This window comes from Choloepus didactylus, chromosome 27 (genome assembly GCF_015220235.1).
Source record: "Choloepus didactylus isolate mChoDid1 chromosome 27, mChoDid1.pri, whole genome shotgun sequence".
In the NCBI taxonomy this organism is placed as follows: domain Eukaryota; kingdom Metazoa; phylum Chordata; class Mammalia; order Pilosa; family Megalonychidae; genus Choloepus; species Choloepus didactylus.
Genome location: NC_051333.1, coordinates 17165470 through 17186951, shown reverse-complemented (window position 1 = coordinate 17186951; position 21482 = coordinate 17165470). Strand labels below are relative to the sequence as shown.

At 36.3% G+C, this 21482-nt stretch overlaps 1 protein-coding gene across 1 annotated transcript; it reads left to right on the top strand.

Annotated features, from left to right (window-relative positions):
- Positions 1-5877: 5877 nt before the first annotated feature.
- Positions 5878-20752, top strand: LOC119521676 (zinc finger protein 568-like). The gene is made up of 4 exons (XM_037820226.1): positions 5878-6703; positions 8824-8950; positions 9245-9337; positions 18338-20752. The coding sequence occupies exons 1-4, from the start codon at positions 6518-6520 to the stop codon at positions 19822-19824; spliced, it is 1893 nt and encodes a 630-aa protein (XP_037676154.1). The 5' UTR covers positions 5878-6517; the 3' UTR covers positions 19825-20752.
- Positions 20753-21482: the final 730 nt, after the last annotated feature.

Below are 21482 nucleotides of genomic sequence, written 5' to 3'. Positions count from 1 at the left end.
GCCAGCCTAGACGCAGCTGAACTAAGCACCTACCACAGAAGCGGCCTGAGCCTACGCGAGGCCCCCAAATATCGCGAACGAATGGAAATGAAACCGCATTCAGTGCGCGGTCCCTCTGGGAAATGTAGTCCAGCGCCAAGAAGATCGTGGCAAGCGACGCAGGCGATTAGGACGCCAAATCCACTTTCTCCGGACGGGTCCCGGGGACTCCGCCTGCTCACTGCGCAGGCGTCTGGCGCCTGCGGTTCCGGTGGTTGGGCTTGAAGCGGCGAGTGGGCTGCAGGGTCTCGGGTTGATAGAAGGAGGAGGGATCAGCTGGCGGAAAGGTGGAAGGAGGGGACGTCGCCCTGTTCGGGTTGGGACCCGGAGCGCTTCGGTCTGGTGTTCGGAACCCTGTGTGGTTTCCGGGGCTTTGGTATGTGTTGGTGTGTGTGTGTGTGTGTTGGTGTGTGTGTGTGTGTGTGTGTGTGTGTGTGTGTGTGTGTGTATTTACGTGTGAGACAACGCGTGATGTCCGGCAGACTGAGTTTGTCAGTGGCCGGGTGTGTCATTGTATTTCTGCCAGTGTGTGAGTCTTCATGCTGTTGGGTATGAAGTGATTTCTACTTAAGGCTGCATAGGAACAGAATTTTAAGACTTTGTGCGATTGTCTGGCAAACTAAGGGAGCCTGGCTGTTACGTATCTCTGTTATGTCTCTCTGATTTTGTATCCCTAATTGTGTGTTGTTGCGTGACTGCCTGATGATGTGGGTTTATATAAATGTCCTTTCTATGTGCCTGTGTTACAGGGTGTCTGTGGAGGTTCACCCATAAAAGCCTGCGTGTGACTGGAAAAAAAAGATGGTCAAGTTGGCTTCTAGTTTGGGCTTCTCCTTTGACGTCCAATTTTCTGTGCTTCTAGGGATTTTAGTCATTGTATCGAGGCCCACCCTCATTCAGTTTGGCCACATCCTAACTAATAATATCTTCAAAACTAACTAATAATATCTTCAAAAGTGCTATGGAAAAATGGATTCATTCATACCCACAAGACAAGGGAGGGAGAGTTAGTACTTCAACACGTCTTTTGTGGGCGGCGTGATTCAAGCAACAACAGCATCCATTCACTTCTGTAAGGGGGGGCATTAATGGGTAAGATTGACAGGCTGTGGACTAAGAAAGTAAGAAAATAGTGTTATACATGGAGAGGAGTAAATTTTAGCAGAGTCCAGCATTAATCAGATTTCCTGAATTCTTGGTTAGACACTTGTACTTGGTCAGACACATTTTCTGATAAGCAAACCTGGGCTTACAGAGAGAAAAGAACAAACGCTGTTCCGTTTTTTGGCAAGCTTCACCTTGTTCTCAGTTTCTTCAAGGCATCATGGTTTTTTTCTTTTTCTTTTTCTTTTTTTTTCAATTATTGCAAAATTGTGAAATTCCGGCACAGAGGAGATAGAGTTTTGATTTCACCACTCTTCAAGTGGAAAAAAAGTAAAATTAATAAAACCCACTCTGACTTTCAGGACCATATATTGATCTCTCCCTAATAGTGTGACTGGGAGTAGCAGGTTTGGTGTCCAGGATTGTTGAGTGAATGGAGCTGTGTGCATGATCTTTTATGGCTGTGTGAAATAAAAATGGTCAAGTCACACTGATGTAGGATGGATCGAAGGGAGCAAGAATTTTGTTAGAATATATATGGGAGATGTAGAGTGTTTTTTTTAAAGAGGTGACACATTCTGATTTGAAGTTGGACAGCATGCATTGTCTCAAGCCACTTCTATTTGATTTTGGGTTATCTCCTTTGGCATTTGACTAGTTGAGATGTATGTTTGCAAGAAGAAGGAGGCTATTGTTTGAAAGTGAAAAATAGGAATTGTTAACCTGAGAGGAATAGATTCTATGAACATGGGTTACCTATTGAACATTAAACTTGTTAAGTTTTGTATGTGTGGATATAATGTGATCTTTTTTTTAGAGAAGTACTGGCACTTAAATCAGATTCACAAAGAGGTACACTAACCCAGTAAGGTTAAGACCATTATAAATCAGACTGCAGGAGCTAAGGAGGAAATTTATTTTTTAGCAAATCATGTGATAACATTAGTATTTAAAAAACACAGAAAAAGCAATATTATACATTTATGGAGGGATACACACCAAACTCCTATCACTAGTAAACTCTGGAGAGAGAAGTCAGGACTTAGTTTACTAAGAAGGGACAGGTGTCACAGGGGATTGAAGCATTATTGGTAATCTCTCTTTCTCTCTCAACAAGGAAACATATTACTTTTGTATTTAAAATTTAAGTTTAAAATTCAAAAGAAAATAGAGATGTTGAAAATTCTGGAATAAGGAAGTGAGCCAGGGAATCTAAACCCTGAAAATGGACAAAATCTAGAGAAACTTACCCTTTAGGAAGAAGAGAGAAAAGAATACTTGGCCCACAAATTTTCATATGCCTGAGGTGCCTTTTTTTTTTAATCAACTATGAGTTTTAGATTTATGTCCTTATGACCCATTGTAACTTTGCAGACATTTAAGAATTAGTTCGTCTCTTCAGCCCAGCTGGCCTTCAACAGCTTTGGTAAGTATGTTCTTCTATTTCCTGACACTGGATTATTTTCTTTGAGATCTTTGAGCATGTGCTGATGTTGGTAAATGATTTTGGCCTTCTTCAAGAGATTGGATTTATACCAGTGTAGTTAAGTCCAACATTTAATCAGTGATCCTGGGAAAGTATTCAAGTCATTCTGCTATTTTTCTAGTGTTTTTTCTTAATGTTTACTTAAATAATTTAAATCTACAGTATACAGTATGGTGTAAGGAGTTAGGGTGCAACTGCAAAGTTCTGGGGACTGTCCACACCAGACCCCTCTCATTTCTGACACCAAAGCAAGTTAGGAGGTTCCCAAAACCATCCTTATGTTCGATAATTCACTGGAAAGACTCAGAACTCACTGAAAACCATTATACTCACAGTTACAGTACATTACAAGGAAGGGGTACAAAGTAAAATCAGGCAAGGAAAGAGATACATAGGTTAGAGTCTATGAGGAGTTGAAATGCAGAGCTTCCAGTCATCCTCTCCTGGTGGAATTTGGTTGGTATTACTTCTCCCAGCTATGATCTGTGACAATACTCACAGCGTATTGCCAACTAGAACTCACCTGAGGTGTTTGTTGGTGTCCAGAAGCTCGAGCCCATATTGTTCTCATGGCTGACCTTTAGTCTCCAACCCCTCCTGGAGGCCAGGCTAATACCTTCTGGAGGTTGGAACTGATACCACATAACCCAAAGCCCCATCATAAAACATATTAAACTTTCTGGTGGCCAAAGCCCCAGGCGAAAAAGACACTCCTGTCAGGAAGAACATTCCAGGGGCCTAGAGATCACTTTCCGGTAGGTGAGAACAAAGGTCAGACGTGTCTGTGGGTAAGGTTCATTTCTATCTGCACAAGCAGTATAATGATATGTACTTGTATAGCCTTCACCTACATTCACCAGTTTTAAACATTTTGTACCATTTGCTTAATCTCTCTGTACATGTATTTACATGTTTTTGTTTTTTGCCCAACATTTAAGAGTAAATTGCAGACATTATAAAGATTTAGCATTAAAGAATTCTTTAGCATGCATCTCCTAAGAAAAGGTCATTCTGCGTACCATCAATTCACAAAAGAAATTAACATTGATTCCCAATATCATGTAATATACAGTCCATTTTCAAATTTTCCCAGTTCCCCATATGTCCTATATGCCTATTTTGAAAATTGATCAAGGATCCCAATCAAAGTTACACTTTGCTTTTGGATAGTCATGTCTTTTTAGTTTCTTGAGTCTAGAGTAGTCCCTTCCCTACCCACTGCCTATTTTTATCTTTCATATTGGCAATTTTGAAGAGACCAGAACATTTTTGTTCTAGAAAGTCCAACATTCAGGATTTGTGAGAGTGTTTTGCATGATTAGTTTCAATTTAAACATATTTGGCCAGAACTCTATGGGTGGTGTTGTGTTCTTCCTATTTTATCTCATCGAGAAGCACATAATTTCTTCTTGATCCATTATTGGTGATACTGAAATTAATCACTTTTTCACAAGTAGCATGTGCATCTGATTTCTCTATGGTAAAGATATCTTTTTTTCTTTGTGGTTAAGAAGTAATCTGATGGAGCTACTTTGAGACCATTTCACATACAACCTTTTATCTAGTGGTTTAAGCGTCTACTGATGATCCTTCCCTAAATCAGTTACTAAATTAGTGATTTATAAATAGTGATTTACAAATAAAAAAATTCAATAATAATGGTATTTATATTTACCCACATTATTAACTTTACTAGAGACCTGTATTTCTTCTTGTGGCTTCAGTCAATTTCTCTTCCTCTTTTCCATTCCTCCCCATTCCTAACACTTCAATCCTGACATTAGGTGAGGCTGAGCAAGGTAGTCATACAAGCCAGTGAAGCCAATGGCCTAAAGCACCGTTGGAGCCTGTGCTTGGCAAGGGGGTCCTATACCCAGTGAGAGTATAGTATTTGAAATGGGATATTGGTTATAACCAAGAAGACTGATCAAATATGTTGCGTATATACATGCACACACACAGACACACACATACACACACTTAAGGATAATGGAACCAAAGTTTCTCCCTCTCAGAGAAGGGAGTTATACGTAAGGGAGAAAACTAGAATGAACCCTGTGGTTTTATATATTTGTATTGGAGAGGTTAGTGTTAGGTCATAGTTTTCAGTATATATACATAGATAAAAATGAGTATAGATGTAAATGTGTATATGCAGTTTATGGGTGTGTTTATTTATATATATTATTTGCTTTGTGCACTGAGAGAACCTGGGAGCAACAACACTGCAATAGCAGTGAACATGCTAGCACCTGGATCTTGGCCTCTAAATACCATTCCATATACCGTTAGAAACTAGGACTCCTTGAAGAAATCACTGATTCCAGTTTGGGAAAGGGCATATAGTAGATAACTCTGGAATATCTTGTGCCAGAAAATAAGGAAGTACTTAAAGAATGATAGGGACATGTTAAAAGGACACAGAAGCCAGATGGAAGGGGCTCCCACTTTGCCAAATGTGGGTCTAACTGAGGATTAAAATAAATAATAGTAAAAGCCTTTAAATGAATAACAAATCACAAGTCCATACTGATATAAATTAATAAACTGAAAGTTTGATGTTTACATAGGGATGTTCACATATTCTCAGAGTACCTCCTCATAAATTCCTAACAAATTACTAAGGGGAAAGAGTAATTTTACAGTGGATAAGCCTAGCAGAAACCACCTGTTCTGGTTTGCTAAGCTGTTGAAATGCGATATGTAAGAAATGGACTGGCTTTTACAACGGGGATTTATTAGTTCACAAATTTATGATTCTGAGGCCATGAAAATGTCCCAATTATGGCATCAATAGGATGATGCCTTCTCTGAAGAAAAGCCGATGGCATCTGGGGTTCCTCTCTCAGATGGGAAGGCACATGGCTGGAGTCTGCTGGGCCTCTCCTGGGGTTAGTTTCTGGTTTCCATTGCTTTCTCCAAAATGTCTCTGGGCTTCTGTGCGTCCTTGCTTGTTTTTCCCAGAATGTTTCTCTCTAAGCATCTGGGGGTCCTCTCTCAGCTTCTTTGGGGCAAACTCTGGATTTCATCTCTTAGCTTCTCTCCTGATTCTGGTTTCCATGGCTGTCTCCAAAATGTCTCTGGTGTTTTCTCTCTAAGCATCTCTGAGTGTCCAGGTCTGTGTCAGCTCTGAGCTCTCTTAAGGACTCCAGTAAACTAATTCAGACCCATCTTGAATGGGAGGGGTCACATCTCCATGGAAATAATCTAATCAAAAGGTCCCACCCACAATAGGTCTGCCCCCACAAGAGTGGATTAAAAGAACATGGCATTTCTGCAGTACATAACAGTTTCAAACTAGCATACCACCATAATTAACTAAAGTGACTATCACAAATAATGTGATAAGATGTCATCATATGCCTCCTGATATTCCCTGAGAAGAATGCAACATCATTTCTGTGGTATTCCTTCCAAAAAGCATTAATAAATCACAAGGAAACATTAGAGAAAGCCAAATTGGAGGGACATTCTCCAAGGAACTGTCTTGTAATCATTAAAAGTATCTAGATTATAAAATTCAGGACAAGTCTGAAAAGTTCTTTGGCTACAGATGATTAAAGAGACATGAGAGCTAAATGCAATGTCTGCTTCTGAACTTGCTGCAAAGGACATTATTGGGACCATTCACTGAATTTGAATGGGGTCTGATGAGTAAGTGTATTAATGTTGATTTCTTAATCTTGGTAATTATTTTGTGGTTATGTGGGACATGTCCTTGTTTGTGATGGGTCTTTGAGTCAGAAATTTACTCTTAAATGGTTCAGGGGGAAAATTTTTCCTTGTACTATGCAATCTATGTTGAAGCCCCATAGGATTTTCTTCATCTTGTCACTCATGTTTGTACCTATTACTGCCTCCAAATAGTATGGTTATTTTTGGTTTTTGATGGATCTTAAGATTTTTCCCCACCAGATGGTTGACTTTATTTGCCTGGATATTTCTAGACTAGCTTGTCTAGAGGTGCTAAGCAACTGGTTACTCAAAGTTGTGTTTTTGTTATTTTTTACCCATCCCCAGGTTGGTCATCTCAGGACTCTATCTTCTCAGGAAGGAGAAATGAACAAGTTTCACGTGAGTTTTAAACGACGTTTTTATTTTACTACTTATTCTGCAATGCAGATAAGTAGATTACAATAATCCAAACAATAAGATGAAAACACTCAATAGATAAAAATTGGTCAGGAAAAATTATAAATGATTAAGGCCAGGGGAAAATTGCAATTAGAATTTTATAGAAATAAGTTCATTTAGAACTGAGCTTCAAATTTGAATCTCACTTTCACAGGAAAAACACAGGACAAAAAAATCAAATTAACTTAATTTATTACATGGTTTGCACTGTCTGATAGAAAAGCCTATCAATTTCTTAGAAGAAAATAAAAGATTTTCATGGGCATGAAAATAAAATGTTTTGGTATCATTTTGAAGTAGTGGTCCATAGCTCTCCACACCATCTTTATTCTGGTCTCAGAAAAGGAGATGCTCCTCCTTTCGAAGAAATGTCTTCTCTTTTCTTGATTCCATACTCAAATATATTAAATTATTCTTTTTTTTACTACCTAATTCTCTACATCCAGGGGAGAAAACAGTCAAACAAACAAAGACAAACTATTTTTTTTTGTCTGTCCTCATTAGCAACTTCTGATAGTGTAGTTGTTAAAACTACAAACTCTGGAAATAAAAATATGTAGGTTTCAATCCTGGCTCCATTACCTTCTTTGCTGGAACTTTAAGCAAGTTACAGAAACTGACAGTTCCTCAGTTTTCTCACCTAAAAATGGTACTTTTGGGGAGTGATGAGTTATTATATGTAAGCTGCTGAGAGCAGTGATTCTTACTATTAATTGTTCAATTAATGTTTGCCTCATTCCTTTCTCAGAACAGTATTTATAACTATTTTTATTTCATTCAGTTTCTGTTAATTATGCAAGAAATTCCTCAAGGTATGGTTTATGTGATTGCCTTACTTTCTTGTTTCCTTTATGAAAGATTTTTTTTTCTTATTTCCACATACTTTTAGAATTTAGTTTTTTGTTTTGTTTTGTTCTGTTTCTACATTTGTTTGTTTTATGAGAGGGGGAGTTAAGATTTGTTCTTCATAACACACTTCATTTTAGAAATCTAAAATTTTATCCCTGGCTTTATCACATTGTTTTTTCCTTGTGCTAACTAAAATCCTTTGACCACTTAAAAACAATTTCCACTTAGTGAATACTTTTTCTTTGCCTGTTTCTTTGAAATTCTAATTTCAAAGAATGTTATGGGTTATAGTGCCACAGTTTCAGTTATTTCCTTATTGTGAAATATATATTCAAAAAGGTGCTAATGTTCAAAGTACTATTTAACAAGTAGTTATATAGGAAATTTCCAAGAATGTTATGGTTACAGAACCATAGTTTCAGGTATTTCCTTACTGTGAAATATAACATATATACCAAAAGGTGATAACTTTCAAACTACAATTTAACAAGTAGCTGTACGGCAAATTTCAAAGAATGTTATGGGTTAGTTCTACCATTTCAGTTATTTCCTTCAGGCTATTCTAATACCCTAGCAACTAAGAAAAAGAAAATTATATCTTCTTTGCCTGTTTCGTAAGTGGTGGTTGTCCCTAGAGTTCTGTTGATGACCTCCCTTCTCATCCCATTTTGCTAGCTTCATGAGTTATCATATCCCAGTACAGTATCTTCAGCTACCAGTTATAGATGAGTGATTATTTTTTTTTTTTTTCAATTACTCATTTCCATTCTAGTCCCTACTTAAGCTTCCAGTGAACATATCCAAGAGTCTGTTGGATATCTACCTGGTTTCACACAAATCTTGAATTTTACATGTCCAACTCTGACTCTTTATTTTCCTCCTACTTCCTTCTGCCTCCAGTACTGTTTGCCATATACTCTCTGCCAGTGACTCCCATAGTCATCTGTTCTAGTCTGTCATTTCCCAGTATACAATCTTCTCTTTCACATAGATTAGATGGTGAACATATAAATTGGCTGAAGCAATGAATAAACTGATACTTAGAGAAAATATTCTAATATGACTTATTATCTCTTGGAGTATAAAATAAAATTAGTTAAATATTAGGCACTTACTATGTAGCTTTTTTGAACTTTGACCCCTGAACACTTTCAGAAGATGTCATCCTTAAATATGTCACTTTTAAATTGGTAAGGAATATGTTGTTACAGGACACAATTACATTTAAGGATGTGGCTATTGACTTTACTGAGGAGGAATGGCAACAATTGAAACCTGCTCAGAGGAATCTGTACAGGGATGTGATGCTGGAGAACTATAACAACCTATTAACAGTGGGTAAGATAATCTCTGTGAAAATCAGATTCTGCATTTCTGAAATGTGGGAGGCCTTTAAATGTCAATAGGTGATTACCATCTTGACGGATAAAAAGATTCTTATTTCCTTTGTTTACATGATAGTATATGCTTCTGCCATTGTTGCACTTTGTAGAAAACTTCATTGTGCATGCCCAGAAACCAAACTTGCCTCTTTCTTCAGTAGCCCTGAAATTCCCCATACTCAACCTAAATTCTAGGATGGTTCCTTTTCCCTATCATTAACATCTAAGTCATATTTCTTCTGATAAACAGGCTATCAACTAATCAAGCCAAATGTCATTTTCAAGTTGGAGCAGGAAGAACAGCTATGTGTAGTCAAAGAAGAAATATTAAGACAACGTTCAGGTGAGTAAGCGAGGCATGTGTGAATGGTGAAAAGTCACATGACAGTTTTTCAGAGGATGACACCTGTTTTAGTTTCCTTGCTGCCAAAATAAATGCCATGCAGTGGGTTCGCTTAAACAATGGGAATTTATTGCCTCATGGTTTTGAGAATTCCAAAATTAAGACATCACCAATGCAGTGCTTTCTCTTAGAAGACCATGGCATTCTGGGACTGGCTGCCAGTGATCCTTGTTCCTTGGCTTTTCTGTCACATGGCAGTGCACGTGGCTGCCTCTCCGGGCTTCACCTTTCTCTTTCGGGTTCCACTGACCTCCAGCTTCTGGCTCTTCCCTCTGGCTTTCTCTCTCTGTGTCTGAATTTCATTCTGCTTATAAAGGCCTCCAATAATAAGAATAAGACCCATCCTGATTTTGTTGGGCCACACCTTATCTGAAGTAACCTCATTGAAAGGTCCCATTTACGATGGGTTTACACCCGTTGGAATGGATTAAGTTTAAGAATATGTTTTCCTGGGGTACATACCTCCAAGCCACCACAGCGTCTCTGAAACATTTTTCAAGGTGATTTTCTAAAGGTCATAGTCTTTTGCGTGACAGTGAGTATAACTTTCCAACATACTTAGATAAAATGTATAGCTATTTATTATACATCCCGTCTCTCTTTTTACTCAACTTAGGGAATTATCTGTTAATCTTATTTACATTCTGGATGCCAAATCTCCTCACTTCCTTTGCAACTTTTTGTCATGGTTATTTTCCCTTTTACTTGCACCCTTATTCTTCACATCCAGGTGCTTTCATATAATCATTTGCTTATATATTCAGTCTTTCAGAGATCTATAGTCTTTCAAAAACTCTGTTGGATATAAGGTTCTATATAGAGTTGAAAAACTTTAATGACTTCTGTCACTGCTGTAAATACTGCAGTATCTGAATTCAATTCAGTTCATTTCTGACTCTTGACTACCCAGAGTTAGGCCACACTCCACAGTTTAAGGGTAGTCCTCTACACGATTGCCCTTTTTGCACCATTTGCAAGTTAGGGGCACAGACCACTGGTACTTCTGATCAACTGGCAACAAATTTAGAGGTTCCGACCACCCACTGAGGTTCCACAATTCACTAGAAGGAGCCACAGAACTTACTGAAAGCACTGTATTTACAATTATAGCTTTATTATAGTAAAACAGTACATATAAAGAGAAAAGATATATAGGGCAAGGTCTAGAAGGGGGTCCTAAACACCAACTTCTGTGGCCTCTCCACGTGGACTCCAAACTTGTCACCCTCCCAGCACAGCAATGTTATTTTATCAATTGTGGAAGCTCAGTCAAACTTTGAGTGTCCCAAGTTTATATGTGGTTTTATTACATAGGCGTGATTGATGGGATCAGTGCCATGTGGTTGAACTCTATTTCCAGCCCCTCTTCCTTTCCAGAGTTCAGAGAGGCCAGACATCCTGCAGACATGACATGGCTGAAAGCCCCAATCTCCTAAGACTAAAAGTGTGGGTAGCCCTGTCCTGTCATCTTGTTCGCATTTGAACTATTAGGTATGATTAATCACCATGATTAACAAAAAAAACTCTCTTATCACAGGAAATTCCAAGGATATAGCAATTACCTCACCAGAAACAGGGAATAAAGACCCACCAAATTTTTTCCGTGATGCAGGTTCATTCTTCATTTCTTTCTTTTTTAGCTCTTTACACCCATTGTAAAATGCCTAAGAATTAAAGTCATTGGCATATTTCCTATTGTCCTTTCATTGGCTATCAGCATACTTTTCCTCTTCTACATGCCATCATATTGCTATAAACATTGCTGTCTTCCTGCTAACCCAACTTCAGCTACCTGTCTGCTTGCTTTTTGTTTTTTATTAACCATTTGTATTGTGAAATATAACAGACACATAACTGCATAAAACATAAATGTATATCTTGGCAAATTATCTTTAATTAAATATCAGTTTAATCATTACCCTGGCTAAGAAATAGAACATTGCCAGCACCCCAGAGCCTTTCCCTGATCCCTGACTTTTATGATAATGACTATCCTTATTTATGCATTCAGTACGCTTTCATAAGTATGTATTCCTAAAAACTATATTTAGTTTTTTTGAACTTTATATAAATTGAATCATATAGGTGATGTATTTTTTTATGCTTGACTCCCATTTGTTTCAATATTATGATTGCATGATTCATCCATTGCCGTTTGTATGTAATTCTAATTTATTCATTTTTATTGCTACTTAGTTTTCCATTGCATGATTACACCACAATTTATTGATCCGTTCTATTATTGATGGAAATTTTACTTGTTTCCAGTTTTTAACTGTTATAAGTAACACTGATATGAACACTCTAATACATATTTCTTGGTGCATTTATGCATTCATGTCTTTCAGTTATATACATAGGAGCGGAATTATGCCATAATAGGCTATCTATATTTTCAACCTTTGCAGATAATTCCAGACCATTTTCTTAAGCATTTGTTTCCATTTTTATTCACATCAGATGTGAAGAGTTGTTACACAGATCTCAACATTTGCCATTGTTGGTCTTTATTTTCAACCATTCTGGTAAAGATATAGTCTTACCTCATTGTTGTTTTAACTTGGACTTCCCTGATTATCAGTGAGATTGAACACCTTTTCAGTTTATTACACATGAATTTCCCATTTTGCTCTTTGACTGTGCCTCTTGGACATTTTCCTAATGAATTACCTTTTTTCTCTAATTGAGTAGTAAATGAACCTTTTTTCTATTCTGAATAAGTCTTTTATCACTTGAATGTGTGGCATATATCTTCTTCAACTTGGCAGCTAGCATTCTCCATCTCCTAATAGTATCTTGTGATGAACAGAAGTTCTTAAGTTTAATATAGTCAATTTTGGACATCTTTTATTTTATGGTTAGCGCTGAATGTGTCCTGTTTAAAATTGTTTTCCTAACCAAAGATCAGGAAGATATTCTGTAATATGTTCAAAAAAGTTCATTGTTTTCTCTTTAAAATTTTTGTCTACATGGAACTGATTTTTATATATGGTGTGAGATGAGTATCAAGTATCACTTATTTTCCTATGGATATCCAGGTAATAAACAAATTTGTTAAAAGATTGTTCTTTCTCTACTGCTTTGCTGGGTCACCTTTGTTATGAATCACCAGTATATATGTATGAATATATTTCTGGGTGATATGACATATGACATTTAGTTTAATTATTCTTTTCATCCATGTTGTGCCTGTAGCAAACTGATTTAATAAGTGTTGTTATCTAATAGAGCAAGGCCTTGCACTTTTTCATCTTCAAAATTCTTTTGACATTTATGTATAAATTTTAGCATCAGTTTGTCTAAGTCCACAATAAAAGCATTGATTTCTTATTGTCTCTTTGATCCTTTTTATACTGCCCTACTCCTTGATGGCTACATTCTGTTAGCTTTCTACAATACTATTTACTGTGTTTTTAAAAATTGTGGTAGCATATACAAAACGTGAAATTTGTGATTTTATCCATTTTTAAGTATGCAATTATATGGCATTACTTTTATAATGTTGTGTTACCATTAGCACCACCCATTAACAAAACTTTTTAATCACTGTCAGGGGAAACTCAGCCCCATTAGACAATAGCTCCCCATTTTCCCTATCCCAGCCCCTGTCAACCTCTAATCTACTTTGACTCTATGAATTTGTTTATTCTAGATATTTCAAATAAGTGGAATCATATATTTGTCCTGTTGTGATTATTTCACTTAGTATAATGTTTTAAAACTCATCGATATTGTAGAATGTATCAGAATTTCATTCCTTTTTATGGTTGAATTATATTGTATGTACATACCATATTTTGTTTAGCCATTCATCCGTTGATGGACAGTTAGGTAGTTTCCATCTTTTGGCTGTTATGAGTAATGCTGCTGTTAACAATGGCATACAAGTATCTGTTTGAGTCCCTGTTTTCAATTCTTGGGGGTATTTACCTAGAAGTGGGATTGCTGGGTTATATAACAATTCTATATTTAATTTTCTGAGGAACCTCCAAATTGTTTTCCAGAGGGGCTACACCATTTTACATTCCTACCAACAGTGAATGGGAGTTCCTATTTATCCACATCCTCTCCAACACTTATTTCTTGCTTTTTAAATAATAGCCATCCCAGTGGGTGTGAAATAGTATCTCACTGTAGCTTTGGTTTGCATTTCCCTAATGGTTATTGATGATGAGCACATTTCATGTGCTTATTGGCCATTTGTGTATGTTCTGTGGAGAAACGTCTTTTCAAGTCCTTTACCCATATTTTAATTGATTTGTTTGTCTTTTTGTTGTTGAGTTTTGGGAGTTCCTAATATATTCTGGATACAAGACCCTTCTCAGGTGTATGATTTGAAACTATTTTCTCCCATTCTGTAGGTATCATTTTCACTTCCTTTTAATGTACTTTGATGCCCAAATGTTTTAAATTTTGAGGGAGTACAATTTACCTACTTTTTCTTTTGTTGCTCATGCTTTGTGTCATGTATAAGATAGCATTGCCAAATCCAATGCTATGAACTTTTCCCCCTATGTTTTCTTCTAGGATTTTTATGCTTTTAGCTCTTATATTTAAGTCATTGTTACAACTCGTGGTAATTTTAGGGAATGGTGTGAGGTAGAGATCCAATTTCATTCTTTTACATTTAGATATACAGGTTTCCCAGCACCATTTGTTGAAGAGAGCATTCTTTCCCTATTGAGTAAACTTGTTGAAATGAGTTGGCCATAAAAATAAGGATTTATTTCTAGACTGTCAATTGCATTCCACTGGTCAACATAGCTATCCTTATGATAAGACTACACTATTTTCATTATATAGCTTTGTTGTATGTTTTGAAATCAGGAAGTGTGAGTCCTTAAACTTTGTTTTCCTTTTTCAAAAAGACCTATTTGGGGTCTCTTGCCATTTTATATGAATTTGAGGATTGGGTTTTGCATTTCTGCAAGTAAGATGCTGGAATTTTGATCAAGATTGTGTTGAATCAATATATTGCTTTGAGTAGTATTGATATCTTTACAATACTAGGTCTTCCAATCCATGAATACTGTCTTTCCTATTTATTTTGGTCTTCTTGAATTTCTTTCATAAACGTTTTTAGTTCTCAGTGTGCAAGACATTGCCCTGCCTGAACAAATTTATTCTTTCACATTTTATTCTTTAAGATGCCATTATACATGGAATTGTAATCTTGATTCCCTTTTTGGATTGTCCATTTCTGGTATAGGAGTTCTGCATGTTAATCTCACCCTACAGCAACACTGATAAGCTCTCATAGCTTTCTTTGGGATTTTCTCTTTATAAGACATATCTGTAAATAGAGATAGTTTTACTTCTTCCTTTCCAATTTGAATTCCTTTTATTTCTTTTTTCTTGCCTAATTGCTCTGCCTAAAGCTTCCAGTACATTTGAATACCAGTGGTGAAAGCAGACATCCTTGTCTTGTTTCTTACTTAGGGACAAGTAAGTAAGTTATTTTGTGTCTGGCACAAAATAAGTGTTGGATAAATGATGGGTATTATCATTTTTATCATTTACATTAAGAGATTTGATGTAGATGTACAATAAAATTAATGTTTTCATGCCTGCTAACACAACATCCATTCTGTGGCCTACAGATCATGGAAGTATTTCAACTTTCAAGTCTTATTAATTAAGAAATACATTTTGTAAGGCAAATAGTGCCACAGATAGTGATGCCTCTGATAGATGTGAACAAAGGAATTTGAAAACTGTATAGATTTAACTACTCACTGGAGGAACTAGAGAAAGACCAGCAAACTAACCCAAAAGTAAACAGAAGGAAAGAAATAACAAAGATTAGAGCAGAAATAAATGAAATTGACAACATGAAAACAATAGAGAGAATCAATAAAACCAGATGTTGGTTCTTTGAGAGAATCAATAAAATTGAAAAAGGAAAAAAAGAGGATGCAAATAAAATCAGAAATGGGAGGGGGACATTACTACTGACCCCAAAGAAATAAAGGTGATCATAAGAGGATATTATCAGTGACTGTCTGCCAACAAACTAGACAATTTAGATGAAATGGACAACTTCCCAGAAAAACATGAAGAACTTAAACAAGTCCAGCGAAGTGGTGGGATACTCGATCAACACGCAAAAGTCAGTAATGTTTCTATACATGTCTAAATCCCATTTACAATCGCAACAAAAAGAATCAAATATCTAAGAATAAACTTAACTAAGGATGTAAAGGACCTGTACACCTGTACCTGTAGTTTTGTCAACTACAAGACATTGCTAAAAGAAATCAAAGAAGACCTAAATAACTGGAAAGACATTCCATGTTCATGGATTGGAAAGCTAAATGTCATGTTAAGGTTAAGTCATTTTAAGGTTGATTTTGCTGGATATAAAATTCTTGTTTGGCATGTTTTCCATTCAGCACTTTCACTATATCTTCCCACTGCCTTCTGGCCTCCGTGGGTTTTAATGAGAAATTGGCAGTCTTATTTAGGATTCCTGTGTACTTAGCAAGTCAGTTCTGTTGCTCTTATCAGGATTCTTTCTTTGTCTTTGGCATTACCAGTTTTATTATAATGTGTATTGACATAAATGTCTTTCAGTTGATCTTTTTTGGCATTTATTGACCTTCTTGAGTCTGTATGTTCATGTCTTTTGTCCAATTTGGAAAGTTTGGGGGCATTATTTCTTCACATATTGTGTCTTTCACTTTCTCTCTTCTTCTGGGACTCTCATAATGTTAGTTGGTAGGCTTGATGGTTTCTCACTGGTCCACTATGCTCTATTCATTTTCCTCTTTTTTTTTTCTGCTCAGACTAGGTAATTTCAGTTGTCCTGTCTTGAAGTTCAGTCATCATTTTTTCTACCTGCTCACATCTCCTTGGAACTCCTCTATAACCTTTTAATTCTGTTTATTGTACATTTCAGTCCCAGAAATTTCAGTTTGGTTCCTTTTTATAATTTCTCTTTATTGAAATTTTGATTTTGTCTATATGTCATTTTCATGATTTCCTTTAGTCTTTTTTTCATGTTTTCCTTAAGCTTATTGGACATGTCTAGAACAGTTGACTTAATGTTGTCAACAAGTAATTTCAATGTTGCAGAATTCTCAATGATGGTTTCTGTTGCTTTTTTTGAATTGGCTATCTTTTTACATTTCTTTGTATTCTTTTTTTATTCTATAAACCTTGATATTTGAATATTTTAATATATTAACTCTGGAAATGACATTTTCCCCCTTTCCCAGGATTTGCTGTTTGTTTCTAAGTTTGTTTGGGTTGTAGTGTTTGTGGTAGAATAAATCATATCATCCACAAAGACACATTCAGATCCTAACCCTTGTTCCAATGGGTATGAACTCTATTGTAACTGATACCTTCAGAGTTCCTGTTAAGATGATGTCAAGCTGAAACAGTGTGGTCCTTAATACAATATGACTGGAGACCATATAAGCAAATTTGTACATGGAAGTATAAGCAATGGGAGGAGACAGAAAGAGAAGGAATCCCATTTAACAGAAGCAGAGTTAGATTGCCAGCAAGCCACCTTCAAAATGATGCCAGTTTCTTGATTTAGTGTTCAGTTGGTAGCTATAAAATCTTTGATTGTTTTCCAAAGTTCTAACACTTTTGCTTGGTTTCAGTGTTTCTATGATGTAATTGGATTTTGAAGTTTCATACTGCACCATCTTGCAGCCACTATTCTCAATGTTTACTCTTGTTTTTAAGCTTTCTTTTTTCCTTGCTTTGGTCCGTTTTCTCAGATTTCCTTACCCATCTCTCATATCTTTTTTTTTCTGTTAGCAATTTAGAGATTTCTCTCAAATATTTGGTAATCCTTGGATGTCCATATATCTTTAATTACTATGCCCAAAGAAATTATTTGAGTTGTGTGTCTGAGAAAGACCCATATCAACTAATGGGAATTCACTGTGGTGTTACTGGGCAGGGTCCAGGCATTTGGAGGGGACAGGAGAGAAGGTTTCAAATATTAATATATATCATTGTCTTTTCTCTGAATCTCTTCAATTTCTCCTGAACATATTTCTCCCATATTTTACATATAAGCACATTTCTGAGTGTCAGTATTCTGAAGAATTAGAGGATTGGGGATTCTAACCATTCAATATGTAAATTTTCAGTTAATCATCCTAATTTTATTCATTTCTTAGAGGCTTCATCTAGAGGCTCTCTTAAGCATTTTCTCCATAAAATGTAACTTCCATCACTTAGTGTAGAGGAATAGTAACTATGGGTTCTGTGGGGTGAGAGTTTTAAGTGCTCCATATACTATTTTCAGCAGTAGCATTCATCCTCACATTTGAAATACTTTGTTCCACCCATTCCTGAGGCTTTCTTATTTCTGTGGCACAAATCATTTCAGCATATTTCCTGAAAAGTACTTTCATTTCATCTCTCTCAGCTTTGCTGTCCATGGACAGTCCTCCTCCACTTTAGCTCATGTACTTCTGACCTTACTCCAGTTATCTTTGTCCTTGTGGGTTTTATCTTCCTTTTCCCTTTTATTTTACTGGAATTTTTGGAGGGAGTAGAAACAAAAGTATGCTATTCAATTTGTTATGTTTAGCTGCTTGGTTTGTTTTGTGATGATTCACCTAATCACTCTCTTTGCAGTCATCCTAGATGGATTCTTCTGATTATATATAATTTTTAGCCTTTAATCTCACCATATATCCAGTTTTTGGTCTTCTCATTGCCTTGGTTTCTGTAATGCCAAAGTTACATTAAAAGATCCTTTGGATGCAATAAATATCAGTTTTTCTACTCTTTAATCTTTTAAGGACTTTTACTTCTGGAAACCAATCTCAAATAAATGTGCACTTGGAATTCCTTTCCTAATATGGAAACAAGTCCTGAAACCAAAGAATTATCTCCACATTACCTTATTTCTGAAATTTTATTAATAATATAATGCTGGGAATTTTTATGTTATTTTTTTTTCTTTTTTAGAGAATTCGGAATATGGTGAACTGATGGAGAGAGAACAGCAAAGATTTGTGAAAAGACTTGCAACCATACTTGAGAAAACCTTGACTGAGGAAAAAAACAGTGAAGTTAAAAAAGTTGGAAAAATTTCTTCTTTGGACTTGGATATTAATTTTACAAGTAAATGCCTCTACAAATGTAACTCTTTTGGAAAGAATTTGAAACAGAATTTAGACTTACTTTATCAAGATAGAGGCCAGGAAAAGAAACATCATGAATATAGTAAGTCTGGTAAATGTTGCCCTAGGTCATCCTCTATTTTAGTAGCCTCTTTTAAGTGTGCTCAGTGTAGAAAAGTCTTCATTCAGGAGTTTGACCTCATCAGACATTTGAGAATTCATAATGTGGAGAAACCTTATGAATGTTATGAATGTGGAAAATCCTTTATCCGGAAGGAATACCTTAATTCACATCAGAAAATTCATACAGGAAAGAAGCCTTTTGAATGCAGCGAATGTGGAAAAGCTTTCATTCACATGCCAAACCTCATTAGACACCATAGAACTCACACGGGAGAAAAACCATATTCATGTAAGGAATGTTGGAAAGCCTTCAGCCACAAATCAAATCTCATTGAGCATGAGAAAATTCACACTGGAGAGAAACCCTATGAATGTAATGAATGTAGGAAAACCTTCAGCCAGAAGAGAAGTCTTATAGACCATGAGAAAATTCATACTGGAGAGAAACCATATGAATGTAATGAGTGTGGGAAAGCCTTCTCTCGAATTTCATCCCTTACCATACACATAAGAAGGCACACAGGGGAGAAACCCTATAAATGTAATATATGTGGTAAAGCCTTCTCTCAGTGCTCAGCATTCATTTTACATATGAGAAGTCACACAGGTGAGAAACCTTACGAATGTAATGAATGTGGGAAAACCTTCTCTGGAAAGTCATCTCTTACTGTACATGAGAGAAATCATACTGGTGAAAAACCTTATGAGTGTAATGATTGTGGAAAAGCTTTTATTCAGATGTCAAATCTTATCAGACACCAAAGAATTCATACTGGAGAAAAACCTTACACATGTAAGCAATGTGGGAAAGCCTTTAGTAATAAATCAAGTCTCACCGAGCATGAAAAAATTCATACTGGAGAGAAACCTTATGAGTGTCCTAACTGTGAAAAAGCATTTAGATATAAGAAAAACCTCATTGAGCATCTGAAAATTCATACTGGAGAAAAACCATATGAATGTAATGAATGTGGGAAAGCCTTCTCCCGAATTTCATCTCTTACCATACATATAAGAAGTCATACAGGGGAGAAACCCTATGAATGTAATGAATGTGGGAAAGCCTTCTGTCAAAGCTCATTACTTATGACACATATGAGAAGTCATAGAGGTGAGAAACCATTTAAATGTAATGAATGTGGGAAGGCTTTTACTCAAAAAGCATCTCTTACTGTACATTTGAAAGGTCATACAGATGAGAAGCCATAAGTGTATTGTATGTGGAAAAGCCTCTGTAATTTTAGTTCTTGCTTTACATGTGAGGACATATACAGGTGAGAAACTGTGTCAGGAAAGTGGGAAACTATTCAGTCATAGTTATCTCATTAGACACCAACATATTCATAGGTAGAAACCCTTTGATTGCCTTGGGTGTCAGAAAATCTTAAGTAGAAATTCACATCTCATACCTCATCAAAAAATTTATTCTGCACCAAAACACTATGAAGGTGGAAAAGCCTTAAACACACATAATTTGTGAAGCACAAAGAGATTCATACTGGGGAAAAAGACCATTGGTGGAATGGAAAGCCTGTACCAATAAAATGTACAGCAAATATTGTACTTGATGAAACTCAGAACTATGAATATTAAGATCAGCAAAAAAGAGGGATTATGCCTGCTATCACTATTTTTGACAATAGTATTGAGTGATGTCAATAAAACAATATGAAGAAAAGAAATACATGATATAGATTGAGAGGAAAATATAAAGTTCAGACTATGTACAGTATAGGCCAAATAAAAATAGATTATTTCAATAATTAAAACTTGCATTTTATAACATTGAATTTTTGGACTCTACTTACGGCAGGCTTTCACAATTTACAATTGTAGTAATGCAGTTTACCATGTTGCTACAAATCAAAAGATTTTTAGTGAATCAAGGAGTAAGATATTCATTTTGCAAGTGTACATATGTGTGCATGCATTAAAATTCCTAAAATTCTTAAAAATAAGTATGTAAAATAGATATAGCTCTTTTGATTTTGTTAGAAATTGTGAGCAAACTTTACCTGTACTGTTCTAGTTTGCTAATGCTGCCAGGATGCAAAACACTAGAAATGGATTGGCTTTTATAAAAGGGGGTTTATTTGGTTACACAGTTACAGTCTTAAGGCCATAAAGTGTCCAAGGTAATGCATCAACAATCAGGTACCTTCACTGGAGGATGGCCAATAGTATCCGGAAAACCTCTGTTAGCTGGGAAGGCATGTGGCTGGCGTCTGCTCCAGAGTTCTGGTTTCAAAATGGCTTTCTCCCAGGACGTTCTTCTCTAGGCTTCAGCTTCTCTCCAGAATGTCACTCTCAGTTGCTCTTGGGACATTTGTCCTTTCTTAGCTTCTCCGGAACAAAAGTCGACTTTCCAAGGCTGTCTCCAAAATGTCTCTGTAAGCTGAAGTTCCTCTCTCAGTTCCAGTGCGTTCTTCAAAGTGTCCCTCTTGGCTGTAGCTCCTCTTCAGAATGTCACTCACAGCTGCACTGAGTTCCTTCTGTTTGTCAGTTCATTTATATGGCTCCAGTAATTTAATTCAGACCCACCCTGAATGGGCGGGCCAACACCTCCATGGAAATTATCCAACAGTCATCACCCACAGTTGGGTGGGGTGCATCTCCACGGAAACACTCAAAGAATTATAATCTAATTAACACTGATAGGTCTGCCCACACAAGATTACATCAAAGATAATGCCATTTTTGGGGGGGACATAATACATTCAAACTGGCACATGTATATATAAAGAGAGAGAGATTCTGCAAAAAACTATTTGGTTATGAAACTAGCATAAATTTTATGTTTTATAGGTATGTGTTTTTCTCCAGCCATGTTCAACTGTGGCTTTAACCAGAGTAAATGTAAAGCAATG

Excerpts from the sequence above, each read along its gene's own strand:
- LOC119521676 (XM_037820226.1), top strand. The coding sequence starts at position 6,518 with ATGGATCTTAAGATTTTTCCCCACCAGATGGTTGACTTTATTTGCCTG. Across the intron at positions 8,951-9,244 it reads TAACAACCTATTAACAGTGG|GCTATCAACTAATCAAGCCA; the intron begins GTAAGATAATCT and ends TCTGATAAACAG. Across the intron at positions 9,338-18,337 it reads AATATTAAGACAACGTTCAG|AGAATTCGGAATATGGTGAA; the intron begins GTGAGTAAGCGA and ends TTTCTTTTTTAG.